General features: G+C 43.1%; 1 protein-coding gene across 1 annotated transcript; it reads right to left on the reverse strand.

Moving 5' to 3' along the window:
• Positions 1 to 301: 301 nt before the first annotated feature.
• LOC120393794 (protein-glutamine gamma-glutamyltransferase E-like) lies at positions 302 to 19,486 on the reverse strand. Its single transcript, XM_039518284.1, has 13 exons — positions 19,352 to 19,486; positions 14,411 to 14,584; positions 13,819 to 14,061; positions 13,025 to 13,143; positions 12,251 to 12,379; positions 10,843 to 11,020; positions 10,497 to 10,632; positions 5,600 to 5,703; positions 5,193 to 5,438; positions 3,814 to 4,119; positions 2,627 to 2,784; positions 2,218 to 2,351; positions 302 to 647 (listed from the first exon to the last, which is right to left on the reverse strand). Exons 1-13 carry the CDS (start codon positions 19,356 to 19,358, stop codon positions 500 to 502), a joined length of 2,082 nt encoding a protein of 693 aa, XP_039374218.1. The 5' UTR covers positions 19,359 to 19,486; the 3' UTR covers positions 302 to 499.
• Positions 19,487 to 22,682: the final 3,196 nt, after the last annotated feature.

Here is a 22,682-nt window from a genome sequence, read left to right on the forward strand (position 1 = left end):
TCTGAAGGCAGCAGCACAGAAGTAAGGGTGGCATAGTATGGTATTGCAACCCTTACTTTTGCACTGCTGCTGGTGGAGCACTGCCTTCAGAGCTGGGCACCTTGCCAACAGCCACTGCTCACCAGCCACCTAGCTCTGAAGGCAGCATGGAAGTAAAGGTGGCAATACTGCAACCCCCCCTCCCACAGAAATCTTGTGACTACCCCACAACCCTCTTTTGAGTTGGGACCCCAGTTTGAGAAATGTTGGTCTCCCTGTGAAATTTGTATAGTATGGGGTAAAAATATACAAAGACCAGATTTCATGGTCCATGACATGTTTTTCACAGCCATGAATTTGATAAAACTATGTAACAGGATAATTCCTGTCAGACAGGGTGTGGATTTTGTTTCTATAGCAGAAATAGACTGATTTACTAATTGTTCACAGAAGACAGGAGCTTTCTTGCACTATTTCACTCAAAGTTATACAGACAGACTGACAACTGCACATCTTATAATCAGTTGGCCACATTTATGGTCTCAAAGGCTTTGACATCTGGAAACTTGTCACAGGAGAAATTAACGAGCAGTTGCTTGGTTCCACTCTTGGTGGGAATGATTTCAACCGGTACTTTGGAACTCTGCCTGGGCTGTAGTGAGGGCATTCTAAAAAACAGAAAAAAAGGAGAAATATCAATTGAAAACATCCTTGTATTTTATATTTGAGTTTCCCTGCCAGCCAGCCCCCCTATGCATTGCTGTCAGTAGGGAGGAGGAACTATACAATGGGGTTCCAAAAGGGCCTAAAGGAGTTAAATCTCCAACGCTGACTTGGGTACCTAGCTCCCTTTGGCCACTTTGGAGATCCCTACTTTGAGTATGCGATTGATGATTCAGAGTTTTGTTGGCATTTTCACTTACGTTTAAGGATATGCAGGTGTTAGACTAAAGGGCATAGACAAATGGAATTTTTGGCAGGCATTTGTTTGTGTGTGCAGTTCTGTGAAGGCCAGATGGAGGTCTGGCTGCAAATTTACCCTTCCTGGTTCTAATTTAAAATTCCAGCATTACAAAACATTAATGATCCAAACATACAAGAAAAATGAATTGGATAGCATCTATTGCATTCCAACTCTTTATAGCTGTCCCATTCCTCATCTATCAGTAGCAAATACACTAGTGCCCCCTAATAAATAAGGGTTTCAATTTATTGATCTAACCCCTACTGTATTTCTACATTTTCCAAAACAATGACATTTATTGAATTTCAAAACCAAGGTTGAAAAATCATACATGCCAATGGTTACTATATAGGAGAAATAGTCTCTTGTTTTAAAAAAGTATTTATCACAATATTAACCACTCCTTCCATTCTGTCCCTCCATAATTAATATATTTTTATCTCTAAATACACAAATTTTATAGCTTTCAAACTCTTAGCATGTCTGGCTTTCTAAACATTATGATTTAGGTCTGGATTATTAAAACCCAGCCTCTTTGTATCAGTAGTTTTCTCATATACTAGTTGCAGGAAGAATTTTCCACCAGCAGTAGTTCTAGTAGGAGAGAGATGGGGTACATTTTCAGAAGGATGGCCTTCTTTTGAGGGTGCAATTTCTGTCTGAAAAATTTGAACTTATTGAAATGTTCACATTTTGAAATGCAGGCACAAATCTGCATACTTGCACCTCTACCTACCTGATATGGGTGAAAATCAGAGAGAGAGAGAGACAAGTACTCAGATTTGCACATACACAGTTCATTTTAAAAAGTTTTTAAAAGGACCCAAGGTTAACAGGTACAGCTTTTTTTGTGTAGAAACCATCACTTTGTATCATGCCTTGTATAGTAGGGTGTGACCTGGCTGGCACTGCCATAATATTCAAGTTTAATAGATTGCACCTGCAGACTGGCTGCCAGGGCCTCAGCCCCACTTATATAATTTAGACTTTTACCCAATGTGTGAGTGCAGTCAGGTAAATGGGTGAATAAATAGCACCAACTTGTGGCCACAGTTATTGGTACCTACAAACTGCAGTGCCAAAAGAAAGGTCAGGTTGAGGCCTCATTAAAAATCAGATCTTTTTTTATCTTGAGTCTCATTTCCACGTACAGACCTCTGTGGTCACAGCCAGAGGAAAAAGGTGTCATGCCAACATTTGCTTCAAAACACACAACAGGACTTAGGGTTGGGTGGTATCTTTTATGTCAAGAAGTTGATGCTCCTTGTACTTACTCTATCTTGAGCTTTCCTTTCAGCAGGTCACTGCCTTCTGCCTGCAGCACGCAGTCTTTCACCTCTTGGTCGAGAGGATTGGTAAATATCACTTCCACATTCACCGGTTCATTCACTTTTGCATCACTGAGCACCTGTACAGACCAAACACTTGCATGATCACATTCTGAAGCAGAAAATGATGTTATGATTCATGAAATGTTGGGCACTCTTAAGACACCCCACCATGGCAGGATGAGAACAGAGCATCTCTCTCAAGGGTAAAGACAGTAGATGTAGGAAGCAAAAGATCCAGTCTAAACCTCCTTTCACCTTCCCCTTTCCCCAGTGCTAAAGCTGGGCTCAGATTAACTGTGTGAGGCAGCTGAAGCGCTCTCCCTCTCCAGGTTGCAAAGGGACAGATCTTTACCTGCATGACAAGGTCAGGGTTATCCAGAGTGATGTTTCTTTCCACCACCACATCAATCCCACTTTCAATTTGACACAAAGCTGTTACTTGAATCATGTTGTCGCTTGTTAAATTCTGCTGGTACTCAGCATACGTTATCTTAATGGGAAACTGTTTCTCTGAAAGGAAAAAATAACATAAATAGGATGAGATGCACTTGCAAAAGTCTAGCAAATATCATTCACCTAAAATGAATATTTTCCTATCACCCAGAATCTGGTGCTAGACAGGACATGAGCTTTCCCTGCTTTTCTCTCACTTCTTGCTGCATTGCCTGTCAGGGACTGGACTGGGGTTGGTTACTCTTCAATTCCTTCTGCCTCATTCTGTGCCCCTTTTTTCCTCCCCATTGTTCTTTCTAGAAGGTGATGAGGCAGATAACCTGCCACTTTGCATTTCATTAACTAGTGCCAGTGTCTATTTAATTGTCATGGGAAAGGCCTCTCAGGCTCTATCCAGGACTAATTCCCTAAGATACACATCACTTGGACCTGCTTGTGTGTGAGTATACTTGCATTTTCTCAAGCTTTCTTCTATCTGCTCTTTATCCAAAGTTATTTTACAGCATTTTCCTTCTGTACTAATAATTCAGGCTTCTTTTTGTTCAAGATATAGTATAAACAGGACATTTCAGCCACTTTTGAATCATCAATAATTTCATTCCCCCCTCCCCCGCCCGCATGAACCAGTTTTCTTCCTTTTACTGTGCTGCTTCTTCCCATTATAAAAATCCATGTAACTTTTCAGAAGCCTTTGGCTGCCATTAACTCGTCTTGCTTTTTTGTTGTCCTTATCTTTTCCATGCTAGCTTCTGTTAACTGAGTATTCTGGTTTACTTGCCACTACCTCTTCATTTCTGGTATGTTTTCCCCGCACCCTTATATCTGAGCAGTGTTTGGGAATCATATGGGAAATGTTTTATTTCTTAGATTTTTCTCTTTTAGAGGAACTTTAACCTGCTTTGGATTAATGATGGTGTCTCTTAAGAATCCCCAGCCTCCTTCCAGGCTGGAATTTAAGACCCTCTCCCATTGCACCTTTCTTAGTAGATTTCTTCATTCCCTCAGTTTTGCCGCCTTTACATCTAATTCTCTCATACTGTTATGACAAAATTGTTTCTTTGGTTACACAATTATATGAAAAATTACCTTCTTCAGAAGCAAGAGTAGATGAAAGGGAGTCTTTCCAGACCTCATGAATTGGCTTCCCAGTGTACACAATGGTCCAAGCAGTCATATTTGCCTTTACAGTCTTAGCATCAGAGGTCACATTTCTGAGAACCAAGATTAGGCTGACATCTTTGCCGATCTCTAAGGAGCCATCCACCTTGAACTTCCCTGAAATTTCAGGCTTTTGATCAATTTCTGGTCGCTTCTCTGATGTGGCACTGAAACCATGTACTCGGCGCAGCTTTGTACGAGCCTTTTCATACACTTCTCTTTCCTTCTGAGAGCCTATGAGAGAGAGAGAGAGCGAGAGAGCGAGAGAGCGCGCGCACCATGAAAATAATAAAAAAACCAGTAAAATATGTCCATTTTCAAATGTTGGATGCAGGGTAGTTGTAGCGGCGTTGGTCCTAGGATATTTAGAGAGACAACCATCTTGTCTCTCCACTTTTAACTGACAAGCTTACCCAGCAGGATGTAGGGCCCTGCCAGATCTGCCTCCAGGGGAGACAGAGCAACTGTTTACTGCTGCCACTATCAACCTGTTGGATGAGTGACAGGCATGCATTCATTTCAGATTTCAGAGTTGCTGTCCTTAAACTTGAGAGCATTAAACCTGTTAATTCCAGAGAGGAACTAAAGCTTAGTTCCCAAACCTTCCCTCATCCAACTTTTCCTAGGGCTGTACAAGTGGTAAATATAAATTTCAACTTGCTTCACTTTATTCTGTAACACAAAGCAGCCCTCTAAACTGATGGGATTGACAGGCCTGCAGCTTACATGAACAGGCCCTACTCTAATATGACAGTTTGAATGATCAGCCCTTCCCCCATTTAGACATTTTTAATAGCACTCTTTGTGTCTTACTCTTGTTTGCACCTGCAAACTTAGCTAAAGATGTTTGTGTTCTGTATTTTGTACTGGCAAAACTGAAGGTGCACATTTAGAGGCCGGTTGAGGTCCTTTTGAAAGGGTTGCCCTTCTTGTGGAGTTTGCTATCTGGTTATCTTAGTTTATAGGTACTGTATAGAAACCTAATAACTGTGTTGTTCAATAGCAAATGCAATTTGAGCAGCCTGTGTTATCATGGACAGGATGGGACAGGACATGTTTTGCACAATATAATTAAGAGCAACATTACCTAGGTCTCATGAGTCAAAACTGACATATCAGAAATAGTATGGCACATTACTATTCCTTCTGTCTTCCTCCTTTTCTTAGCACTGTAGGAGCCAAAAGTGTAACTTTTGCCCTAGCTGTTGTAGTGCTTGCTAAGGTACTGGCTCCTATTACAATGTTTCTACCATTTTAAGAATTAAACTTTTGTGGTACTATCAAGAAACAGAGGATTTTCTCTTTACCTTCTCCATATTTGTAATTATTAGTGACATCTACACGGGCATAACTGCCTACTGCCTTGGTGCTGGTGAACTGGCCAATTGACTTGGTCTCAGAAGAGATTGGCTTTGCCTCTCTAGTCCTAATGTTGTAAGTCCAGGTGATACGGTCTGCATTCACCTCAGCAAATACGAATGGAGAGTCATAGTCCAGGTCTACATCACCCTCTTTGATGGCTATAAGTGAAGCAGGACCACACTGAAATATTCCTAGAGTATCAAGGAAAAGAAAATCAGTTAGGGCTAGACTAGTCAAAACACTCTAATAGAATGTAAGCAATGCACATTAGACATAAACCGTGTGTCAAGGACCCCTGAATTATACAGCGTTCCCCCTGCTTTAACATTTTCCTGAATTAAAATCCCTGTACCTGCACTTTTCTCCTGGGGAGTTGCATCCAGAATTTGCCATCCATTGTAGGAGGGCCCCAGGTCACTTCGGGTAAACCAGCTTTCATTCCAGACATGGAAATTCCTAGAGACAAGAATAAACATGGTAAATAACTAATGTGTGACAGTTGTGTAGCAAGTTTGAGGGTCACTGATTGTATCCACTTCTGTAAATCCAGATTCTCTCATCTGACCAAATTGTTCAAGCTGAAGGACCAGCCAAACAAACAAACAAACACAGAGGCTTCATGTTGCCTTTGAGGCTCCTTGAGCCAGGAACCAGTTTGGCCCAGGACACAACTCACTGCAGCTTTAGGGGAGTTCTAAATTACGTTCAGTTGCTTACAGCCCCAAAAGCATATTGTGGCAGCCAGGGATTACAGGAGTGCAGCAGTGCTCTGGCCTCATACTGTGAACTGGGAGTTGCCAGTAGGGTGATCCCAAAACTTCCTTTCCCCTAGGGGAGCCCTCAGGTTGCTGATGAAGATGGCTATCTGGCTACTCTTTACTGCTAGCAGAAAGACCATATGGGAGAATGGGGTCCATAAATACACTAAATGGCTGCACAACTTAATACATTTCCTAGCCACACATTATACCCCCTAACAGAGCATTCTCAGTGAGGCATGGTTTTCCCAGTGGTTTCTGTAGTGATCTCTAATAGCTAAGAAAATAACAAAATGGTAAATAAAACAGCATAAATATTAATTACTTTATTGCTGTTATAAGCTATGTCAAATAAGAAATTATCCTGATTCTGGATCAGGCATGTCTCAGCAAGTAATGGTCCTCATTAAGGGCCCTCAACACTTCCAGCCTTCCACTAATTTACAGGAAATGCACTCCTTGTCTGTTATTTATACTTACTATAGCAAATGTTGTAATTCTGTATATGTATATGACCGAGAAAGCGGAACAATCAGCGAGTTATCTTAAGTGCCTATACACAAATGCAAGAAGCCTGGGGAACAAGCAGGGAGAACTAGAAGTCCTGGCACAGTCAGGGAATTATGATGTAATTGGAATAACAGAGACTTGGTGGGATAACTCACATGATTGGAGTACTGTCATGGATGGCTATAAACTGTTCAGGAAGGACAGGCAGGGCAGAAAAGGTGGGGGAGTTGCGTTGTATGTAAGAGAGCAGTATGACTGCTCAGAGCTCCGGTATGAAACTGCAGATAAACCTGAGAGTCTCTGGATTAAATTTAGAAGTATGAACAACAAGGGTAATGTCGTGGTGGGAGTCTGCTACAGACCACCAGACCAGGGGGATGAGGTGGACGAGGCTTTCTTCCAGCAACTAACAGAAGTTGCTAGATCACAGGCCCTGGTTCTCATTGGTGACTTTAATCACCCTGATATCTGCTGGGAGAGCAATACAGCGGTGCACAGACAATCCAGGAAGTTTCTGGAAAGTGTAGGGGACAATTTCCTGGTGCAAGTGCTGGAGGAACCAACTAGGGGAAAAGCTCTTCTTGACCTGCTGCTCACAAACAGGGAAGAAATAGTAGAGGAAGCAATAGTGGATGGGAACCTGGGAGGCAGTGACCATGAGATGGTCGAGTTCAGGATCCTGACACAAGGAAGAAAGGAGAGCAGTAGATCAGAGACCCTGGACTTCAGAAAAGCAGACTTCGACTCCCTCAGGGAACTGATGGGCAAGGTCCCCTGGGAGAATAACATGACGGGGAAAGGAGTCGAGGAAAGCTGGCTGTATTTTAAAGAATCCTTATTGAGGTTGCAGGAACAAACCATCCCGATGTGTAGGAAGAAAAGTAAATATGGCAGGCGACCAGCTTGGCTTAACAGTGAAATCCTTGCTCGTCTTAACCACAAAAAAACCGCTTACAAGAAGTGGAAGATTGGACAAATAACCAGGGAGGAGTATAAAAGTATTGCTCAGGCATGCAGGAGTGAAATTAGGAAGGCCAAATCACACTTGGAGTTGCAGCTAGCCGGAGATGTTAGGAGTAACAAGAAAGGTTTCTTTAGGCATGTTAGCAACAGGAAGAAAGTCAAGGAAAGTGTGGGCCCCTTGCTGAATGAGGGAGGGAACCTAGTGACGGAGGATGTGGAGAAAGCTAGTGTACTCAATGGTTTTTTTGCCTCTGCCTTCACAGACAAGGTCAGCTCCCAGACAGCTGCACTCTGCAGCACGGTATGGGGAGGAGGTGACCAGCTCTCTGTGGAGAAAGAAGTAGTTCGGGACTATTTAGAAAAGCTGGATGAGCACAAGTCCACGGGGCCGGATGCGCTGCATCCGAGGGTGCTAAAGGAGTTGGCCGATGAGATTGCAGAGCCATTGGCCATTATCTTTGAAAAATCATGGCGATTGGGGGAGGTCCCGGACGACTGGAAAAAAGCTAATGTAGTGCCCATCTTTAAAAAAGGGAAGAAGGAAGATCCAGGGAACTACAGGCCAGTCAGTCTCACCTCAGTCCCTGGAAAAATCATGGAACAGGTCCTCAAGGAATCAATCCTGAACCACTTAAAGGAGGGGAAAGTGATCAGGAACAGTCAGCATGGATTCACCAAGGGCAAGTCATGCCTCACTAACCTAATTGCCTTCTATGATGAGATAACCGGCTCTGTGGATGAGGGGAAAGCAGTGGATGTGCTATTTCTGGACTTTAGCAAAGCTTTTGATACAGTCTCCCACAGTATTCTTGCCAGCAAGTTAAAGAAGTATGGGCTGCATGAATGGATGGTAAGGTGGACAGAAAACTGGCTAGATGGTCGGGCTCAATGGGTAGTGATCAATGGTTCCATGTCTAGTTGGCAGCCGGTATCAAGTGGAGTGCCCCAAGGGTCAGTGCTGGGGCCGGTTTTATTCAATATCTTCATTAACGATCTGGAGGATGGTGTGGACTACACCCTCAGCAAGTTTGCAGATGACACTAAACTGGGAGGAGTGGTTGATACGCTGGAGGGTAGGGATAGGATACAGAGGGACCTAGACAAATTAGAGGATTGGGCCAAAAGAAATATGTTGAGGTTCAACAAGGACAAGTGCAGAGTCCTGCACTTAGGATGGAAGAATCCCATGCACTGCTACAGACTAGGGACCGAATGGCTGGGCAGCAGTTCTGCAGAAAAGGACCTAGGGGTTACGGTGGACGAAAAGCTGAATATGAGTCAACAGTGTGCCCTTGTTGCCAAGAAGGCTAATGGCATTTTGGGTTGTATAAGTAGGGGCATTGCCAGCAGATTGAGGGATGTGATCATTCCCCTCTATTCGGCATTGGTGAGGCCTCATCTGGAGTACTGTGTCCAGTTTTGGGCCCCACACTACAAGAAGGATGTGGATAAATTGGAGAGAGTCCAGCGGAGGGCAACAAAAATGATTAGGGGGCTGGAGCACATGACTTATGAGGAGAGGCTGAGGGAACTGGGATTGTTTAGTCTGCAGAAGAGAAGAACGAGGGGGGATTTGATAGCTGCTTTCAACTACCTGAAAGGGGGTTCCAAAGAGGATGGATCTAGACTGTTCTCAGTGGTAGAAGATGACAGAACAAGGAGTAATGGTCTCAAGTTGCAGAGGGGGAGGTTTAGGTTGGACATTAGGAAAAATTTTTTCACTAGTAGGGTGGTGAAGAACTGGAATGGGTTACCTAGGGAGGTGGTGGAATCTCCTTCCTTAGAGGTTTTTAAGGTCAGGCTTGACAAAGCCCTGTCTGGGATGATTTAGTTGGGTTTGGTCCTGCTTGAGCAGGGGGTTGGACTAGATGACCTCCTGAGGTCCCTTCCAACCCTGAGATTCTATGATTCTATGTTCTCTCCTGAGACTGAATATTTCAGACTTGATCCTGAGAATCTCAACCTGAAGTTCTGGATGGGAGTTTCATTGGGAAATGTAAAATCAACAAGAATTTTATGTCTGAGATAACTGAAAATAATCTCAGAAATTTTATAGTTGTACAGGAAGCCTTGGACCTGATTTTGAAAGGTTTTGAGCACTCTCAGCTTTCACTGGGTTCAACAGTGTTCCCTGGAGCACAAGGACTGAGATTATGCCTGGTCCTTGTACCCAGGATGCTGTCCCTTCCTGAGCACCTCTACAGTTGCACAGCATAATCTCACGCTAAATTTGTATCTTAATTTATGCATCTAACATTTAATTGTGGGCATAATTCTGTGGATTGTCACCCCGGTGACCTGATATGGGGACAAGTTATACCTGTATAAAGGAAGCCTGTGTCCTGGTTATGCTGAAAGTTCACATCTTAATGTACACACACAGATGCTGGTTCTGGGGGTGCTGCCACACCCCCTGGCTTGAAGTGGTTTCCATCATATCCAAGTTTGGTTCAATGGCTCTCAGCACCCCCACTATATAAATTGTTCCAACACCACTGTGTGCACCCTTTTAAAAATCTACACTCAAACTAATCAAGTCCCATTGTGTGATATTTTTAGGTTGACACCTTAGATTTTTGTATCCACTTTGGTCCTGTAGCTGTAATGTTGTTATAACTCTTTCTAATTTAGCTTCAAGTGACTGTTGTAACTCTTTGTTAAATTACACTCTGTACTAAATGAGGTACATGTAGATTAAATAGTGTTGATCATTGAGAATTGTTCTGTTCTTTGGAGAGAGAGAGAGAGACCATAATTTGGGTGTGAAGATTGGGGTAATCCTAGCTGGTGGTTTCCATACTTTTTATTGTTTTGTTATTTATTTAATGATGTGTGTCTTGTTTTGAGTTGCAGCTTTAACTATATGTTCACAATGTATGGAAATCTACGCGCTTTGGTTGAGGAGTCTGTATCTATCCCATCAATGCCCGGGACCAAATCATACCTTTGACTTGCATCTATAAGTCCCGGTGATGTCAATGCTTAATACTGCAGATATTTAGAAGAATAGTTGGTTACCAGACGCTGTCATGCCCCATGCTGAGAGGATTTCCAGATTCATCATAATATACATCCACACTCAGGTTTCTATCTGTGTCATGGGCGGAGTTGAAATTTGAAATCGTACGAGTAGGAATCCCCAGACACCTGAGCACTAAAGAAATCAAAACAAATAATTAAAAACCTGCATTTCTGGGATACAAAGTTTCTATGCTACAATCCTCAGCTAATATTTCTGGATAGTGATCTGGCCAAACTAGGCTCTGGCATTGTCAGTGCTTTGAAACAGGCCTCAGTATATAGTGTTTAGCATTTCCCATAATGGAGCCTGTGCAACAAACACATCTGTGTTAATGAAACATACCTGTGTTCAGCACTGATGCAAAAACCCAGCATTGTCCATATTTAACAGGTTTAAATCCTGCATCCTTCCACTTTCGCAGGATTTCAACGCTTCCATTCCAACTGCTTGGATTTGTTCCATCAGAGTAATTTCCAGTCCACTTTCCCTGCAGCACCCCGTTATCATCATTACTGTTGACCTGGAAAAAATATACCCTAGATTAACACATAGCATAGTTTGCAGTAGAAGGAGGAAGAAACAGCCCTGTGTGGCATATAGTACTAATTAATACCTTGTATAACTGTTATGTAAGTGCTTTTTCATCAGTAGATCTCAAAGTACAACACAGTCTTTACTATATTGATCCACAGATCAATAGGACACTACTATAACTCCATTTTACAGATGGGGAACTGGGGCACAGAGAGGTTGAGTGACTTGCCCAAGGTCACACAGAGAGAATGTGGCAGAGGAAGGAACTGAACCTGGGTCTCTCAAGTCTTAGGCTAGTGCCCTAATTATTGGACAAGGGGCAAAGCTACTTCAGGGAACTGGCTTGCCACAAAGAAGATATCTTATTTTAAGGGACATAGGTGATGTATTTAATCAATAAATTAAAATATTTAGCCCCCTCCACTCCTCCCACCCAAAAATAACAGCAGTAGGTTAAAGCACTTTACAGAACTTTTAGTGTATCATATCAGGATCCATGTGCCAGCTGCAGATGTACTCCCCCAGCTTGAAACACACTAAGTTTCAGCACCAACAAGCCCTTATGTGGAGAGATGTACATCACAACTTGGAGCAGCGTCATGGATTTAAACTGAAAGTACTAGAAAAAAATTCTTGGCTGGATGCAAAAATCTTAATACTATTTTGTCTCCTGCTTTTATTGCTACCTTTATAAACTTTTAAGTCAATTTTAGTGCTCGTGGAAGGAATGGTAGCCCTGGAGAATAAAATTGTCTACTGCAGGGGCAGAGCAACTGGAGAGATCAGGAGTAACATCTAGGGTGCTGGGGAAGAGCCTTCTCAGTAAAAAAAAAATCCCTTGCCTATAGAACTCCTTACCAGACGTGATCAAATAAGCCAAAATGTAAGACTACCACGAATGACTTCTGTAAATACCACCAGACCCACTCTCACTCTCTGTTTAAGGGGGGGAATTGAGATAGGAACTCCTTTATTTTGTCTGACAACTGGATACCAAAGTGACAAATGTCTCAGAAATACCATAGACTAAGAAGAACTTGCATGCACAAATCGGGTAGTTATCCGTCACTGTGGTTTCTGAACCACACAAACAGTGGATTTACCCTCACAGGGAAGTATCTTCCATCTGCTTTTAAAGAACTGCTTTTAAAGAAACAGTTAGTGGATTTGGATTTTGCAATGTTTCTAATGCTGAGTAAATCAACCCCTTTCTTACCATGGCACTGAGCACACGGCCCACGTATTTGGGATCATTTCTGCGAGACACATCAGTGGCAGGGTCTTTACGGTAGCTTAGGCTTCTATCCAGTATGGAAAGGCAGATATTCAGAATGTCTTCTTGAAACTGTGTTTTAAAAATAAGTTAATATATAGGTGGTGCAAATTGTTCTTCCTTAATAAATCTTAAGGGTACAATAGTCTAAATCAGTATTTGAAATAACAGTCTACATATTTCTTAACAAGCCATTCTAGCTCCAACATAAATTATGGGCTTGGTGCAGGAGTTACTGCATACAAATCTCTGGCCTGTGTCATTCAGAAGGTCAGACTAGATGATCACAATGGTCCTTTCAGGCCTCAAAATTTATGACTGTGTAATAAGAGTTGGGATAGTGCTGCCCAGCATCACAGCAGTCACGTCTGTGTACAGTGTTATCCAGCAGAGACTTTAAAACGTTTACAGCTGAACTATGGGAGTCCTGGTTTATGAGAGACGCCCAGTTATCGATACTGACCTTTATGTGAATTGGTATAAAGTGGGGCATGAGATGAGGCCTGATGCCTGTGACCAGGCTCCTATTGTCCAGATAAGTCACTGGGAGGTGCAGAGGAACATGGCTAGTGGCTGCCAGTGCCCCAGAAGGTCTCTCAAAGATAGTGCAGTATATAATGCAGCACAAAGTATGAGCTAGAAAGAGCAGGCAAGGTACTGATCTAGCTTGTGAGAAGAAAGGAGGCCCAAACACCAAGTTCTTCACTTTGCATTTACCTGGCCATAATTCCAGCCCATCTTGCTAATACGGTTTATGTTGCCCGTAAAGACAATTCCAAACTCTTCCTGCACGTACTCCTTGCGCTCAGTGCTGTCAGGCATAAACACATCATCCCCTGAAAATCCAAAGCAGAGGTGCTATAAAGCCACAATGGGGCATGGGTTTGAAAGCCTCAGATGAGCTCCTATAAACACCCATCTGCTCTGCTTTCAATGTTATCAATGGATTTTAGAAATTCAACCCTTTTGCAGTTGTGGGGTGAAGGAAGAGGGACTGGGGATAGTGAAGACACACCTGTGGCTAAGTCTCTGTCCTGCAGGGGAAAGTTAGTGTGGGATAGATTCAGGGCCTTGTCTTTTTTTTCCTCAGGGATAGTACAGTGCCTAGTAGTGCCCAGTCTCTTCTCTTCTGTGGTGGTGCTGAGCTGTGGGAGACACAGGGCTCTGTCTATGCCTTTCAGGGTAAGGGCTCTCTGGTAGGACTCCATAATCACACACTAGCTACAGTGTTAACATGATGAGTTTGTAGCTTTTCTGTTGGGAATCCCCCAGTACCTGACTCTGCACAGAGAGGAGGTGGGGTGCACTCCCTGTGCGCTATACAGTAAATCTCTAAGACGTTCAGCTGTTTGTTTTTTTGTGTCACTGGAAGGTATTGGGACACACTTGATTCCCACTCTTGGCACTCAGTGTTAGGGTACATATTGTTACTGTTCAGTACATCAGATGAGCAAGCTACACATATTAAAGCTGCAGTGAGTTACTTAGCGAGCAACCCAAAGTGTCTGTACCTGAAGACCAAGGGTTAAAGAGCAGAACGAATGTTCCAAGGGTCCTACGGGGGGCACTACCACCTGAGGCAGGCTGCACGCTCAGTCTGTAGCGTCCGATGGCAGCATTAGCTGGGCTGGAAATAGAGATGCTGACAGAGCTGGAGTCGGTGGATTGTTGGACTGCGCTCCAGGTACTATTGCTTGCTGTGCTGGAGATGTCAAATACAGCCTGGGTCTTAGCTTGCAGTGATGGCTTTGGCCCTTTCAAAGAGGATTAAGAACATTGAGATTTCTCTTGCACTCTGAAACCACATACAATTTCTATTCAACCCAGCAGAGAGGCAACCCGTGATGAGGGAGATTGTACCATATGTCAGCATGTTATAGACAAATTGATGCCAAATACCATTAGCTTAAGTTAGTCGTACATTTAACACCCTGCACAATCACATGGATAGGTAAAACTGTGTTAACAATGGCTCTGAGGGGATGAGTTTGTGCGGGCATTATTACCTCCTTCTGACAGGGTGAGTGGGCATCTGCGGGGGAAGGGCATCACCAGTCTGAGGCAGCAACCTGTTTGTGAGAGGGATGGAAGTGGGGGCATTACCTGTTTCTGCGGTGAATGTTAAGCTCTCTCCAGACTGCAGTGCTCTGTTGAAGGTCAGGATGACAGTGAAGGCCTGTCCTCTCCTCACAGTCAGCTCTGTGCTGGAGTATCTATCAGTATGGTGTGCACTCGCATTTGCTTCAAGCTGCCAGTTGATATTTGTCAATGTCAGAGCTGTGAGAAGAGGGGGAAAAAAGCTGAGGAGAATCCCAAGGCCTTGTGGGGGCAGAGGATTCTCTAGGGATAGACAGAAAAAAATCTCAGGCATCTTCTTTGGAGTTGTACATGTTTTAAGTACAGGTGACTTGGGGCAATGGGAGGCAATTTGATGGAGGAGCTTCTTCCTGTGTTTGTGTCTCCATCACACAGAGGAACCAATTGTTCATTTTGCAAGCATTTTATCTGGCTTCTTGGGAATTGGAATCTCTCAAAGCAGAGACTGTTGTAGCTAGTACTGACTAAAATAGAACAAGAGTTGGTTACTGCAGTACTAGAGGGAGGCTGGGAAAGTGTCTGAGAGGAGAGAGATGGTGGAATTGAGAGTGAGTTGCTTGAATAAAGAATGCAGTTTAATTCTACAGACCGCTTCTTTCAGTCAAAATACAACATACTGGCTGTGATGTGAGGCTGAAAATTTGAGGTATAAAGCAGGGTCATACAGGGGAATCCTCTTGGCCTCTGGGAAGGAAGCAGGAGATTCCAAAAAACCTATAGAGCTGAGACATGTTGCTATATTTTAAACAGTGATGTGACTCGCTTCTGCAGCAAACTCAGCCCCTGTGGCTCCAAAGAGCAGGAAGTCAGCTCAGGTCTCTGACACATCAAGACAAGACACCTGTTAAATCTGATCCCAAGGTCTAAACAGGGACGGCTCTAGGTATTTTTGCCGCCCCAAGCAAAAAAAATTTGGCTGCCCCCACCCCAGCCCTGGGCTCCTCCCCACACACCCCCGTCCCCCCAGCCCTGGGCTCTCCCCCACCGACCCGTACCCCCCCTCTGCCCCAGCCCTGGGCTCTTCCCCCACCCCCACCACACACACCCCATGCTGCCTCAGCTCTGGGCTCCCCCCTTCCCCCCCACCAGTGCCTTCCACCCACACACCCCCTGCCGTCCCAGCCCTGGGCTCTGCCCCCTCCACCCACACTCCCTGCTGCCCCAGCCCTGGGTTCTCCCACATCCCCCACACCACTTGCACCCTCCTTCTGCCCCAGCCCTGGGTCACTGGTAACTCGCTCCCAGGGCAGGTCATTCAGCAGGAATTTTGGATGTGCAGAGAACACAGACAGGACTGGTTCCCACATGGTTACAGAACTGCAGTAAAGTGGAACAATTTTCAGCTTGTGTGATTGCAGGATATCTGGATACATATTATAAGACTGTCCTCCATAAATGAGGAAAAGTTGAGGTGCCTTTATTATTCTTTTGTTCCACTCTTTCTTTCTATGGGGAATTTGCCAATGCAGTATCACTGTATTCCTTTTAAACGAATAAAACTAAAAAAAAAAAAGGCAATGGCTGTTGAAAATAGCAATTCCAGTCCTAAAAACCACTGGGAAGCATTTCTTGCTCAATTTTATCCTACTTTTTCTACAGCAAGTGACAGTGGATCAGTATATTTGATTTGGGAGAAATGAAGTAACAGCTGCCCAAATTGACCTTGAGCACTCCTGAATTTTGAAGTGTTCAAATCTGGAAGGCAGGTGCAAGATTCCCTTTCTGAATATTAGCTAAATCTGGAAAGGAAAAGTCAATTTCTGCTTCCATGGCTCAGAAGTGGAAATCCTCCTACATGCCTGGTACTGTATCTAAAGCTGCTGAAGTCCCCTAGCAGAGCCTCTCCTCCCTTACTTTTCATTTTAAATTCTAGTGGGATCCACATACCTCCCTTGCTAGGCTTCAGATAGAGAGGGGCACTCTCCATTTAGTCCACCCAATTCCTTCTTTGGGGGCTGCAAGGTGAGGTCACACCAGTATCCCTAATCCAGTCTGGGGATGTCTTCTGAAGGGGATATCTGGGCCAAAGCCTTCTACTCCTTGGGCACACTTGTTCCCCATTCACAGTGCCACCCCGCTCTAGCAGTGAGCTCTCCATTCACAGCAAGCACAGCATGAGGTTTCAGCTACCATACTCCCTCCCTCTCCCTTTCCTGTTGATAGCGGCCAAGGGAATGCTGAGAAATGTAGTTTTTTTCCTGCTCCAGGGTTGGCTCTATAGGCAGGGAGCTAACCAAGGAACTACAGCTCCCAGGGCCCCCTGTTGGTTCTCAGCTCCCAGGCTGGATTCCTGTGGGCTGCTGCCCCTGCAAACGGGCTATCCCAAGCACCTGCTTGCTTTGCTGGTGCCTAGAGCCACCCCTGGATCTAAACATGGCCATCCAGGACCCTTCAGAATTAGATTTGACTTTGTTTAAGCATTTGTCTCCATCTCTCTCCCATGCATATCACTTACACAAATTCCACAAGTGCAGTGTAGATAATATACAGAAGATGTGACCTCCAGCTAATACTGCATATTCTATTTACAAGTGAGAAGTGTTTCTTGTAATCACCATTCTACATGGCAGTGAATGTTTAATCTAGGGTTTGGATCCAATATCTGCTTTGCATTTCCTTTAGCTCCCGCTTTATGGTTCTAGCGTCCACACAAGATATTCCTGAGTATGACTCATACCTTAATTGTTTGTTATGTTACTAGGGCTGAAGGCTGAACAATGTCTGACTATGACTGAGAGGAGATTGTGAAACAAGCAGCTGAATCCTTGACAGTTGGGATGTAGCAGGGGCTCCATGAACCCCTTTCTGGACACTGCTAAATTAGCCCTGCCAAAAATGACTTACCTGGGTTCATGTGGATCTGCTGAAGAGCAAAATATTTCCTTTAAAATAGCCCTGATAGCACCAAGTGGCAGGTCCTGCATTTACACAGCACCATGGGGAGGATCCCCCACACTTTTTCCCCCAGGTCTACACCCCTTCCTCAGATCCCACAAATGTAACGCTGGGCTGGGCTGTGAATGTGCTCTGAGTGTTTCACAAAAAGTCTGACCACATCCACCAAGTGCTAGCTTGTTTGTCAGGTGGGGCTGTCTCTTCCTCCAGTTAGGATTATGAGAATGAATTTTGTTTAAATGGAGAAAAACACAAATGGACAGACTCCCTATTCTCTCCTGCTTTCTTCTGTGAGCATATGCCAGTGGTACATAGAGCATACTGGAGGTTTAGTGGAAAATATTTGGAAAGCCACTTGTTAAAGTATTGGCTATGATGTTGGCACATCATTGTGCAAGTGTTACACTGAGGAAATTGTGGATTTGTGGTTATTTCCCTGTTGCTGCAATCTGTGGTTATTGTTTTTACTATCCAGATTTAACACATACTCCCTCTGTTAACAAAGAGCTCTCTTAAACAGCCCAGTAGCATTTTTCATGGCTGTTTACTTAAGCAATATTTAATGGAGCAGATTTTTTGGTACCTGCCCATAATACACATCTGACCCCTTTCCAACCCTCCTGTTTCTCAGGTCATTTCTTAGAGGTGAACATTTAGATGAATGGAATGTCAGAGCCCACCTGGTACATTTAGAAATTCATCAAGTGGGCACTGGCAGGCCACACACTGCATTTTCACCAACAAGTTAGGAAGCATTAGCAGAATGAATCCGTGAGGAATATGCCAAGATAGTAAGTGGTTCAAGTCACCCCAAGAAATTGTGTTTGTTTAAAAAAAAAATCTTGTATAGATAAAACGCATGGCTTTTAGAGTCCATGGGCCGGATTCTCTTCTCACTTCCCCTGTGCAGCTCCATTGACCTCAGTGGATTTAGTCTTCATTTACATCAGTATGAGAGGAAAATCAAGCTCTTTGTTTCTGCTCTTTGGACACTGTTCTCTGTGTCTCTTATCAGTTTCACCAAGTAATGGTCACGATTCACCTTATGCCTGCAGAGCCCAGGCTCCAAACTCTGGCAAAGAGGGTATGCCAAGTGAGGGGCACAATCTCTATCCAGGATAGACTTCACTGCTGGGGCTCATATGAAGCACTCTCTAGATTTAAAGGTGCTGTCCCCATTAGGTACAGTTGCTCCTTCAAGTACAAGGGGTGCAGTGTACATTCCCTGCATCTACAGGATGGTATCTAGCCCTGTATGTGTGCTCAACACACAAACATTTACTTCTATAAACACAGACTCCATCCTAAGAGCTAGTTTTCAGTAAGTATTTGTAGACATGAGACCGAGTCCACAGAAGTATATTATTAATGCTCACAAAATGTCTACCATAAGTGCCTATATTAGTAATAGTTAGCTTTGATTCATATCTCTAGCTTGCCTTCTAAATTCTTAATATTTAACCTGACCAGCATAAAATAGTCACATTCTGTACACTTTGGTACATTCTTGGGTAATACATCTAAACCAGCGACTCTCAAACTTTTGAACTGATGACCCCTTTCACACAGTGAGCCTCCGAGTGCGACCCTCTTTATAAATTAAAAACACTTGTTTATATATTTAACACCATTATAAATGCTGGAGGCAAAGCAGGGTTTGGGGTGGAGGCTGACAACTCACAAACCCCCATGTAATAACCTTGTGACCCCCTGAGGGGTCCCGACCCCCAGTTTGAGAACACCTGATCTAAACAGTCTTAGTGGTTCTCCACAACCCATTGTGCTCTGCATCTGTTTTGTAATAGTGTACTCTAGTATTACAATGTACGGAATATCTTATTTTCTCTGTTTGTATTATTAAAAAATTAGGAAAATAAATGTTTAAAATATCTGTTACCAGTAATACAACTTATTCCAAATCCCAGAATATAGCGTTTGCAACATTTAGAGCCCTTTGCAACAACCCCCCACTAATAAACCATCCCTATAAGGGAACATAACCTTATTCAGTTGCTTGCAGGTTATTTATTGAAAGACTTGTATTTTACTCACCAGCCATGGTTTCCTGCTATTCTGTGACTTGTGTTCTGTTTTCCTCTGAGCAGTTATGGTGCTGTATGACAAGGGTTCAAGCTGTGTTTGAAACACCCTTTATAGAAAAACCTTGGGCCTCTCCTTCTGTGCAAACCAATTGCAATTCAGATGAGGTGGGTGAGGCACTCAGACAATGAGTTTAAATTTTCAGATGACCGTATGCTATCTCATAGGCTCTAAAGTCACTATAGTTATGCAAGACAGGAAGAAAAGCCAGGGTAGTGGAAGCTACAAGTTGCTTGTTCAGAGGGAACTGACTTAGTAAGAAAGAAGTCCCAGGTTTCAGGTATATTAATGTATCACTTTTAGGATGAGGAGGAGTAATTCTTGAGTCTGTAAGAATTAATACCTTTCCCCCTATATGTCCCATAGGCAATTATATAATTTATAGGTCTTTTTTCTTGCTGTGTGCTCAAAGCAGAGCTTCCAGCACCTCAGAACTAGGGACTTGACTTCTCTCATGGACTAATCACTGGAGCCTGTTGAATTTTATGTTTTTCCCTCACATTCAAAGTAGACTGGTTTGCTAGTGGTCACCAATTCTCGTTACTGCCACATATCCCTGGAGAGTAAAGTTCTCATATGGTAATAAACACCTACACAAAACAGAATCACATTTTTAAAAGGGTGGTCTCCTTTTTTCAGGCACAAATTACATACATTTTCCACTTGAATTGTGGGTGCACAACTTAGTATTTACCCCTCGCCGGAATTTACCTCTGGGTACAAATCAGATAGCTAGAGGTTCAAATATTCTGACTTGCACCTGTAGTTCATTTTATGAACATAAAAATACAGGCAGAAATTTTATGGGCACAAATCACATATGCTGGAGTCTGTTTGTTTAACACACAAACACACACAGAGAGATTTGCTGTTATGGGGTAATACATGAATGTTGGGATATGCCCTCTGGGCTGTGGTATGGTCTCGGGGGACCATTGGTCTGTTGTTGCTGAATTACTTTTTTACTTTTTTTCTTAGGGGAAAGGGTATCAAATCACTTATATTGAGAGACTGCTGCAAATAAAGTTCTGCATGGACATTGCAAGCAGAATTAAAACAAGGCAGGTGAAATTTTCAGCTTCACAGTGGCCTCTCCCTGTTTTGTTAGTGCTTGAAATCGAGCTGCATAACAGAATTTTGTTTTTAATTTTCTATCTTTAAAACCAGCAAGGCATGAAAGAAGAGTTCAGTACGTGTACATTCTGAATAAATTGATTCAACATTATTCCTTATGGGAAGATTGTTTCCACGCCAAATGTTGATTCAACAATGTGTCTTAGCCATGACTTATAAACTTACATTATGTCGTAATGCCAGGTCAAATATTTTTAAATTCATAAGTGCTGTCACACATGCACACATACCTGATGGATTTCCTGCAGCTCTATGTCAAGCTCTACATCTTTGGAAACAGAGTCTTGTTTTGTAAGAAGCAATTTAATGTTTTGCATAGGAAGACAGAAACAGCAATACTGGCTCAGACCAGTAAGCCATCTAGTCAAGAATCCTGTCTCTGCCAGTACCAGCTGCTTCAGAGGGAACTGCATGAACCCTTATAGTCACATTTTGAAATAAGCAGTCCATAGGGGAAGGTTCTTCCTATCCCTGTCATTTTGGAGCTTATCACCTGAAGCAGGAAGTTAATAATCCTTCTCCTTTATGTAAATGCCTCCACCTTTTTTAATCCTCTAAATTAATCAGTTTATGCTATTTTGTGACAATGAGTTTCACAAGCTGTGTTGTGTTTAAAAAAAAATCTTTTATTTCTGAACTTTGTCTTTAATTGAACATCCCTTTGTTCTTGTTATGAGTAAAGGTAAATACATGCCCATAACTTTCCCGTACTAATCAGTATTTTGTTTATCTCTTTAATATCACCTTTTAATTGTTTCCTCCCTAAAGTAAATAGTTCTAATCTTTTCTTTCTCTTTTCATACTGAAATCTGTCCTTGGTCATATTTGTCACCTCCATTTCAGAGACTCTTTATTATTTGAGGGTGGGGAATGAAACAAAAAATGAAGGTACCACACCAGAGATATATATGATGACATTATACTGATTTCAGTATTTTTTCCTCTTCTATTTCTTATGAATACTAACATTTTGATCAAAGCTACACACTAAGCAGAAAGTGCATGTGCCTCTCCTTCCCTTTTATCAACGTTCTTACATGGTAGACTTTGGTTTGTCTTTTTTTGCTCCTCATGATCAGCAAGATGTTTGTATTGCTTGTTCTCTGAACAACAATGTACAAGTAATTTGAACATAAGTATTTAGGAGGAAGATGGGGCAGCAGTTGGAGCAACATGGTGACAGAAAACCAAGTTAATCGCTTAGTAATGAGAACAACTTCAGTTGCTGGTGGAAATCCATTCAATTCCAACAAAGTATATTAATAACTTGTTTGTTTTAAATTCAACATTCTAATAACCTGTGCATGAAGAGGTCCAAAAATATACTTATGTTTGAACTAGGGTGAGCAGACCGCAGATGTGAAAAATTGGGACGGGGTGGGGGGTAATGGGAGCCTATGTAAAAAAAAGACCCAAAAAATTGGGACTGTCCCTATAAAATCGGGACATCTGGTCACCCTAGTTTGAACTGTGGACTTCATAGAGTATTGTGTTTTAAAGACAGGGCTGGCTGAAATCATCAGTGTGGTTTTTATTTTTCTTCTTTTCCACACCCCCCACCACCACTCCCCCCAAAAGAGGCATTTTCAAGGCATCTTCTGGCCATTCAAGAAGCCTTATATTAGCCTTCTGAAACTCTCCAAAGAACAAAGAAACAAAACCCCAACTTGCGTGGATTAATCACAAATATTTTCATTCATGATTCTCAAAAGGCCTTTCAACTATGAAATGGTGACAACCACCTCTATAATAAATTACGCATGTGTATGAATACTGTTTCAATTTCTTGTGTTGAAATCAGCCAATTGTCTAGTGCAGCACTTCTCAACTGTGGGTCAGGCCCCCAAAGTGTGTTGCGACTCCGTTTTAATGGGGTTGCCAGTGCTGGTGTTAAATTGCTGGGGCTCAGGGCCAAAGCCTGAGCCCCACTGCCCTGGGCCAAAACCCCAGGGCTTCAGCCCTGGGTGGCAGGGCTCAAACTTAGGCTCCTTCCCATGCCCGGAGCAAACTCTGGTTTTGCGCCCCCCACCCCCCTTGAGGTCACAGGGTACTTTTTATTGTCAGAAAGGGGTCATGGTGCAATGAAGTTTGAGAACCCCTGGTCTAATGTAAGGGTGGCATTTTTAGGGTTGTGGTCACTGCTTTCAGA

Source organism: Mauremys reevesii, unplaced genomic scaffold (genome assembly GCF_016161935.1).
Source record: "Mauremys reevesii isolate NIE-2019 unplaced genomic scaffold, ASM1616193v1 Contig30, whole genome shotgun sequence".
Taxonomy (NCBI): Eukaryota; Metazoa; Chordata; order Testudines; family Geoemydidae; genus Mauremys; species Mauremys reevesii.

What these genes read in the sequence shown, in the direction of transcription:
- LOC120393794 (XM_039518284.1), bottom strand. An exon ending in TACTCTTGCTTCTGAAGAAG is followed by an intron (nt 2,785 to 3,813) that starts GTAATTTTTCAT and finishes TTTTCCTTTCAG; the next exon opens with AGAAACAGTTTCCCATTAAG. An exon ending in AAAGGAAAGCTCAAGATAGA is followed by an intron (nt 648 to 2,217) that starts GTAAGTACAAGG and finishes TCTGTTTTTTAG; the next exon opens with AATGCCCTCACTACAGCCCA.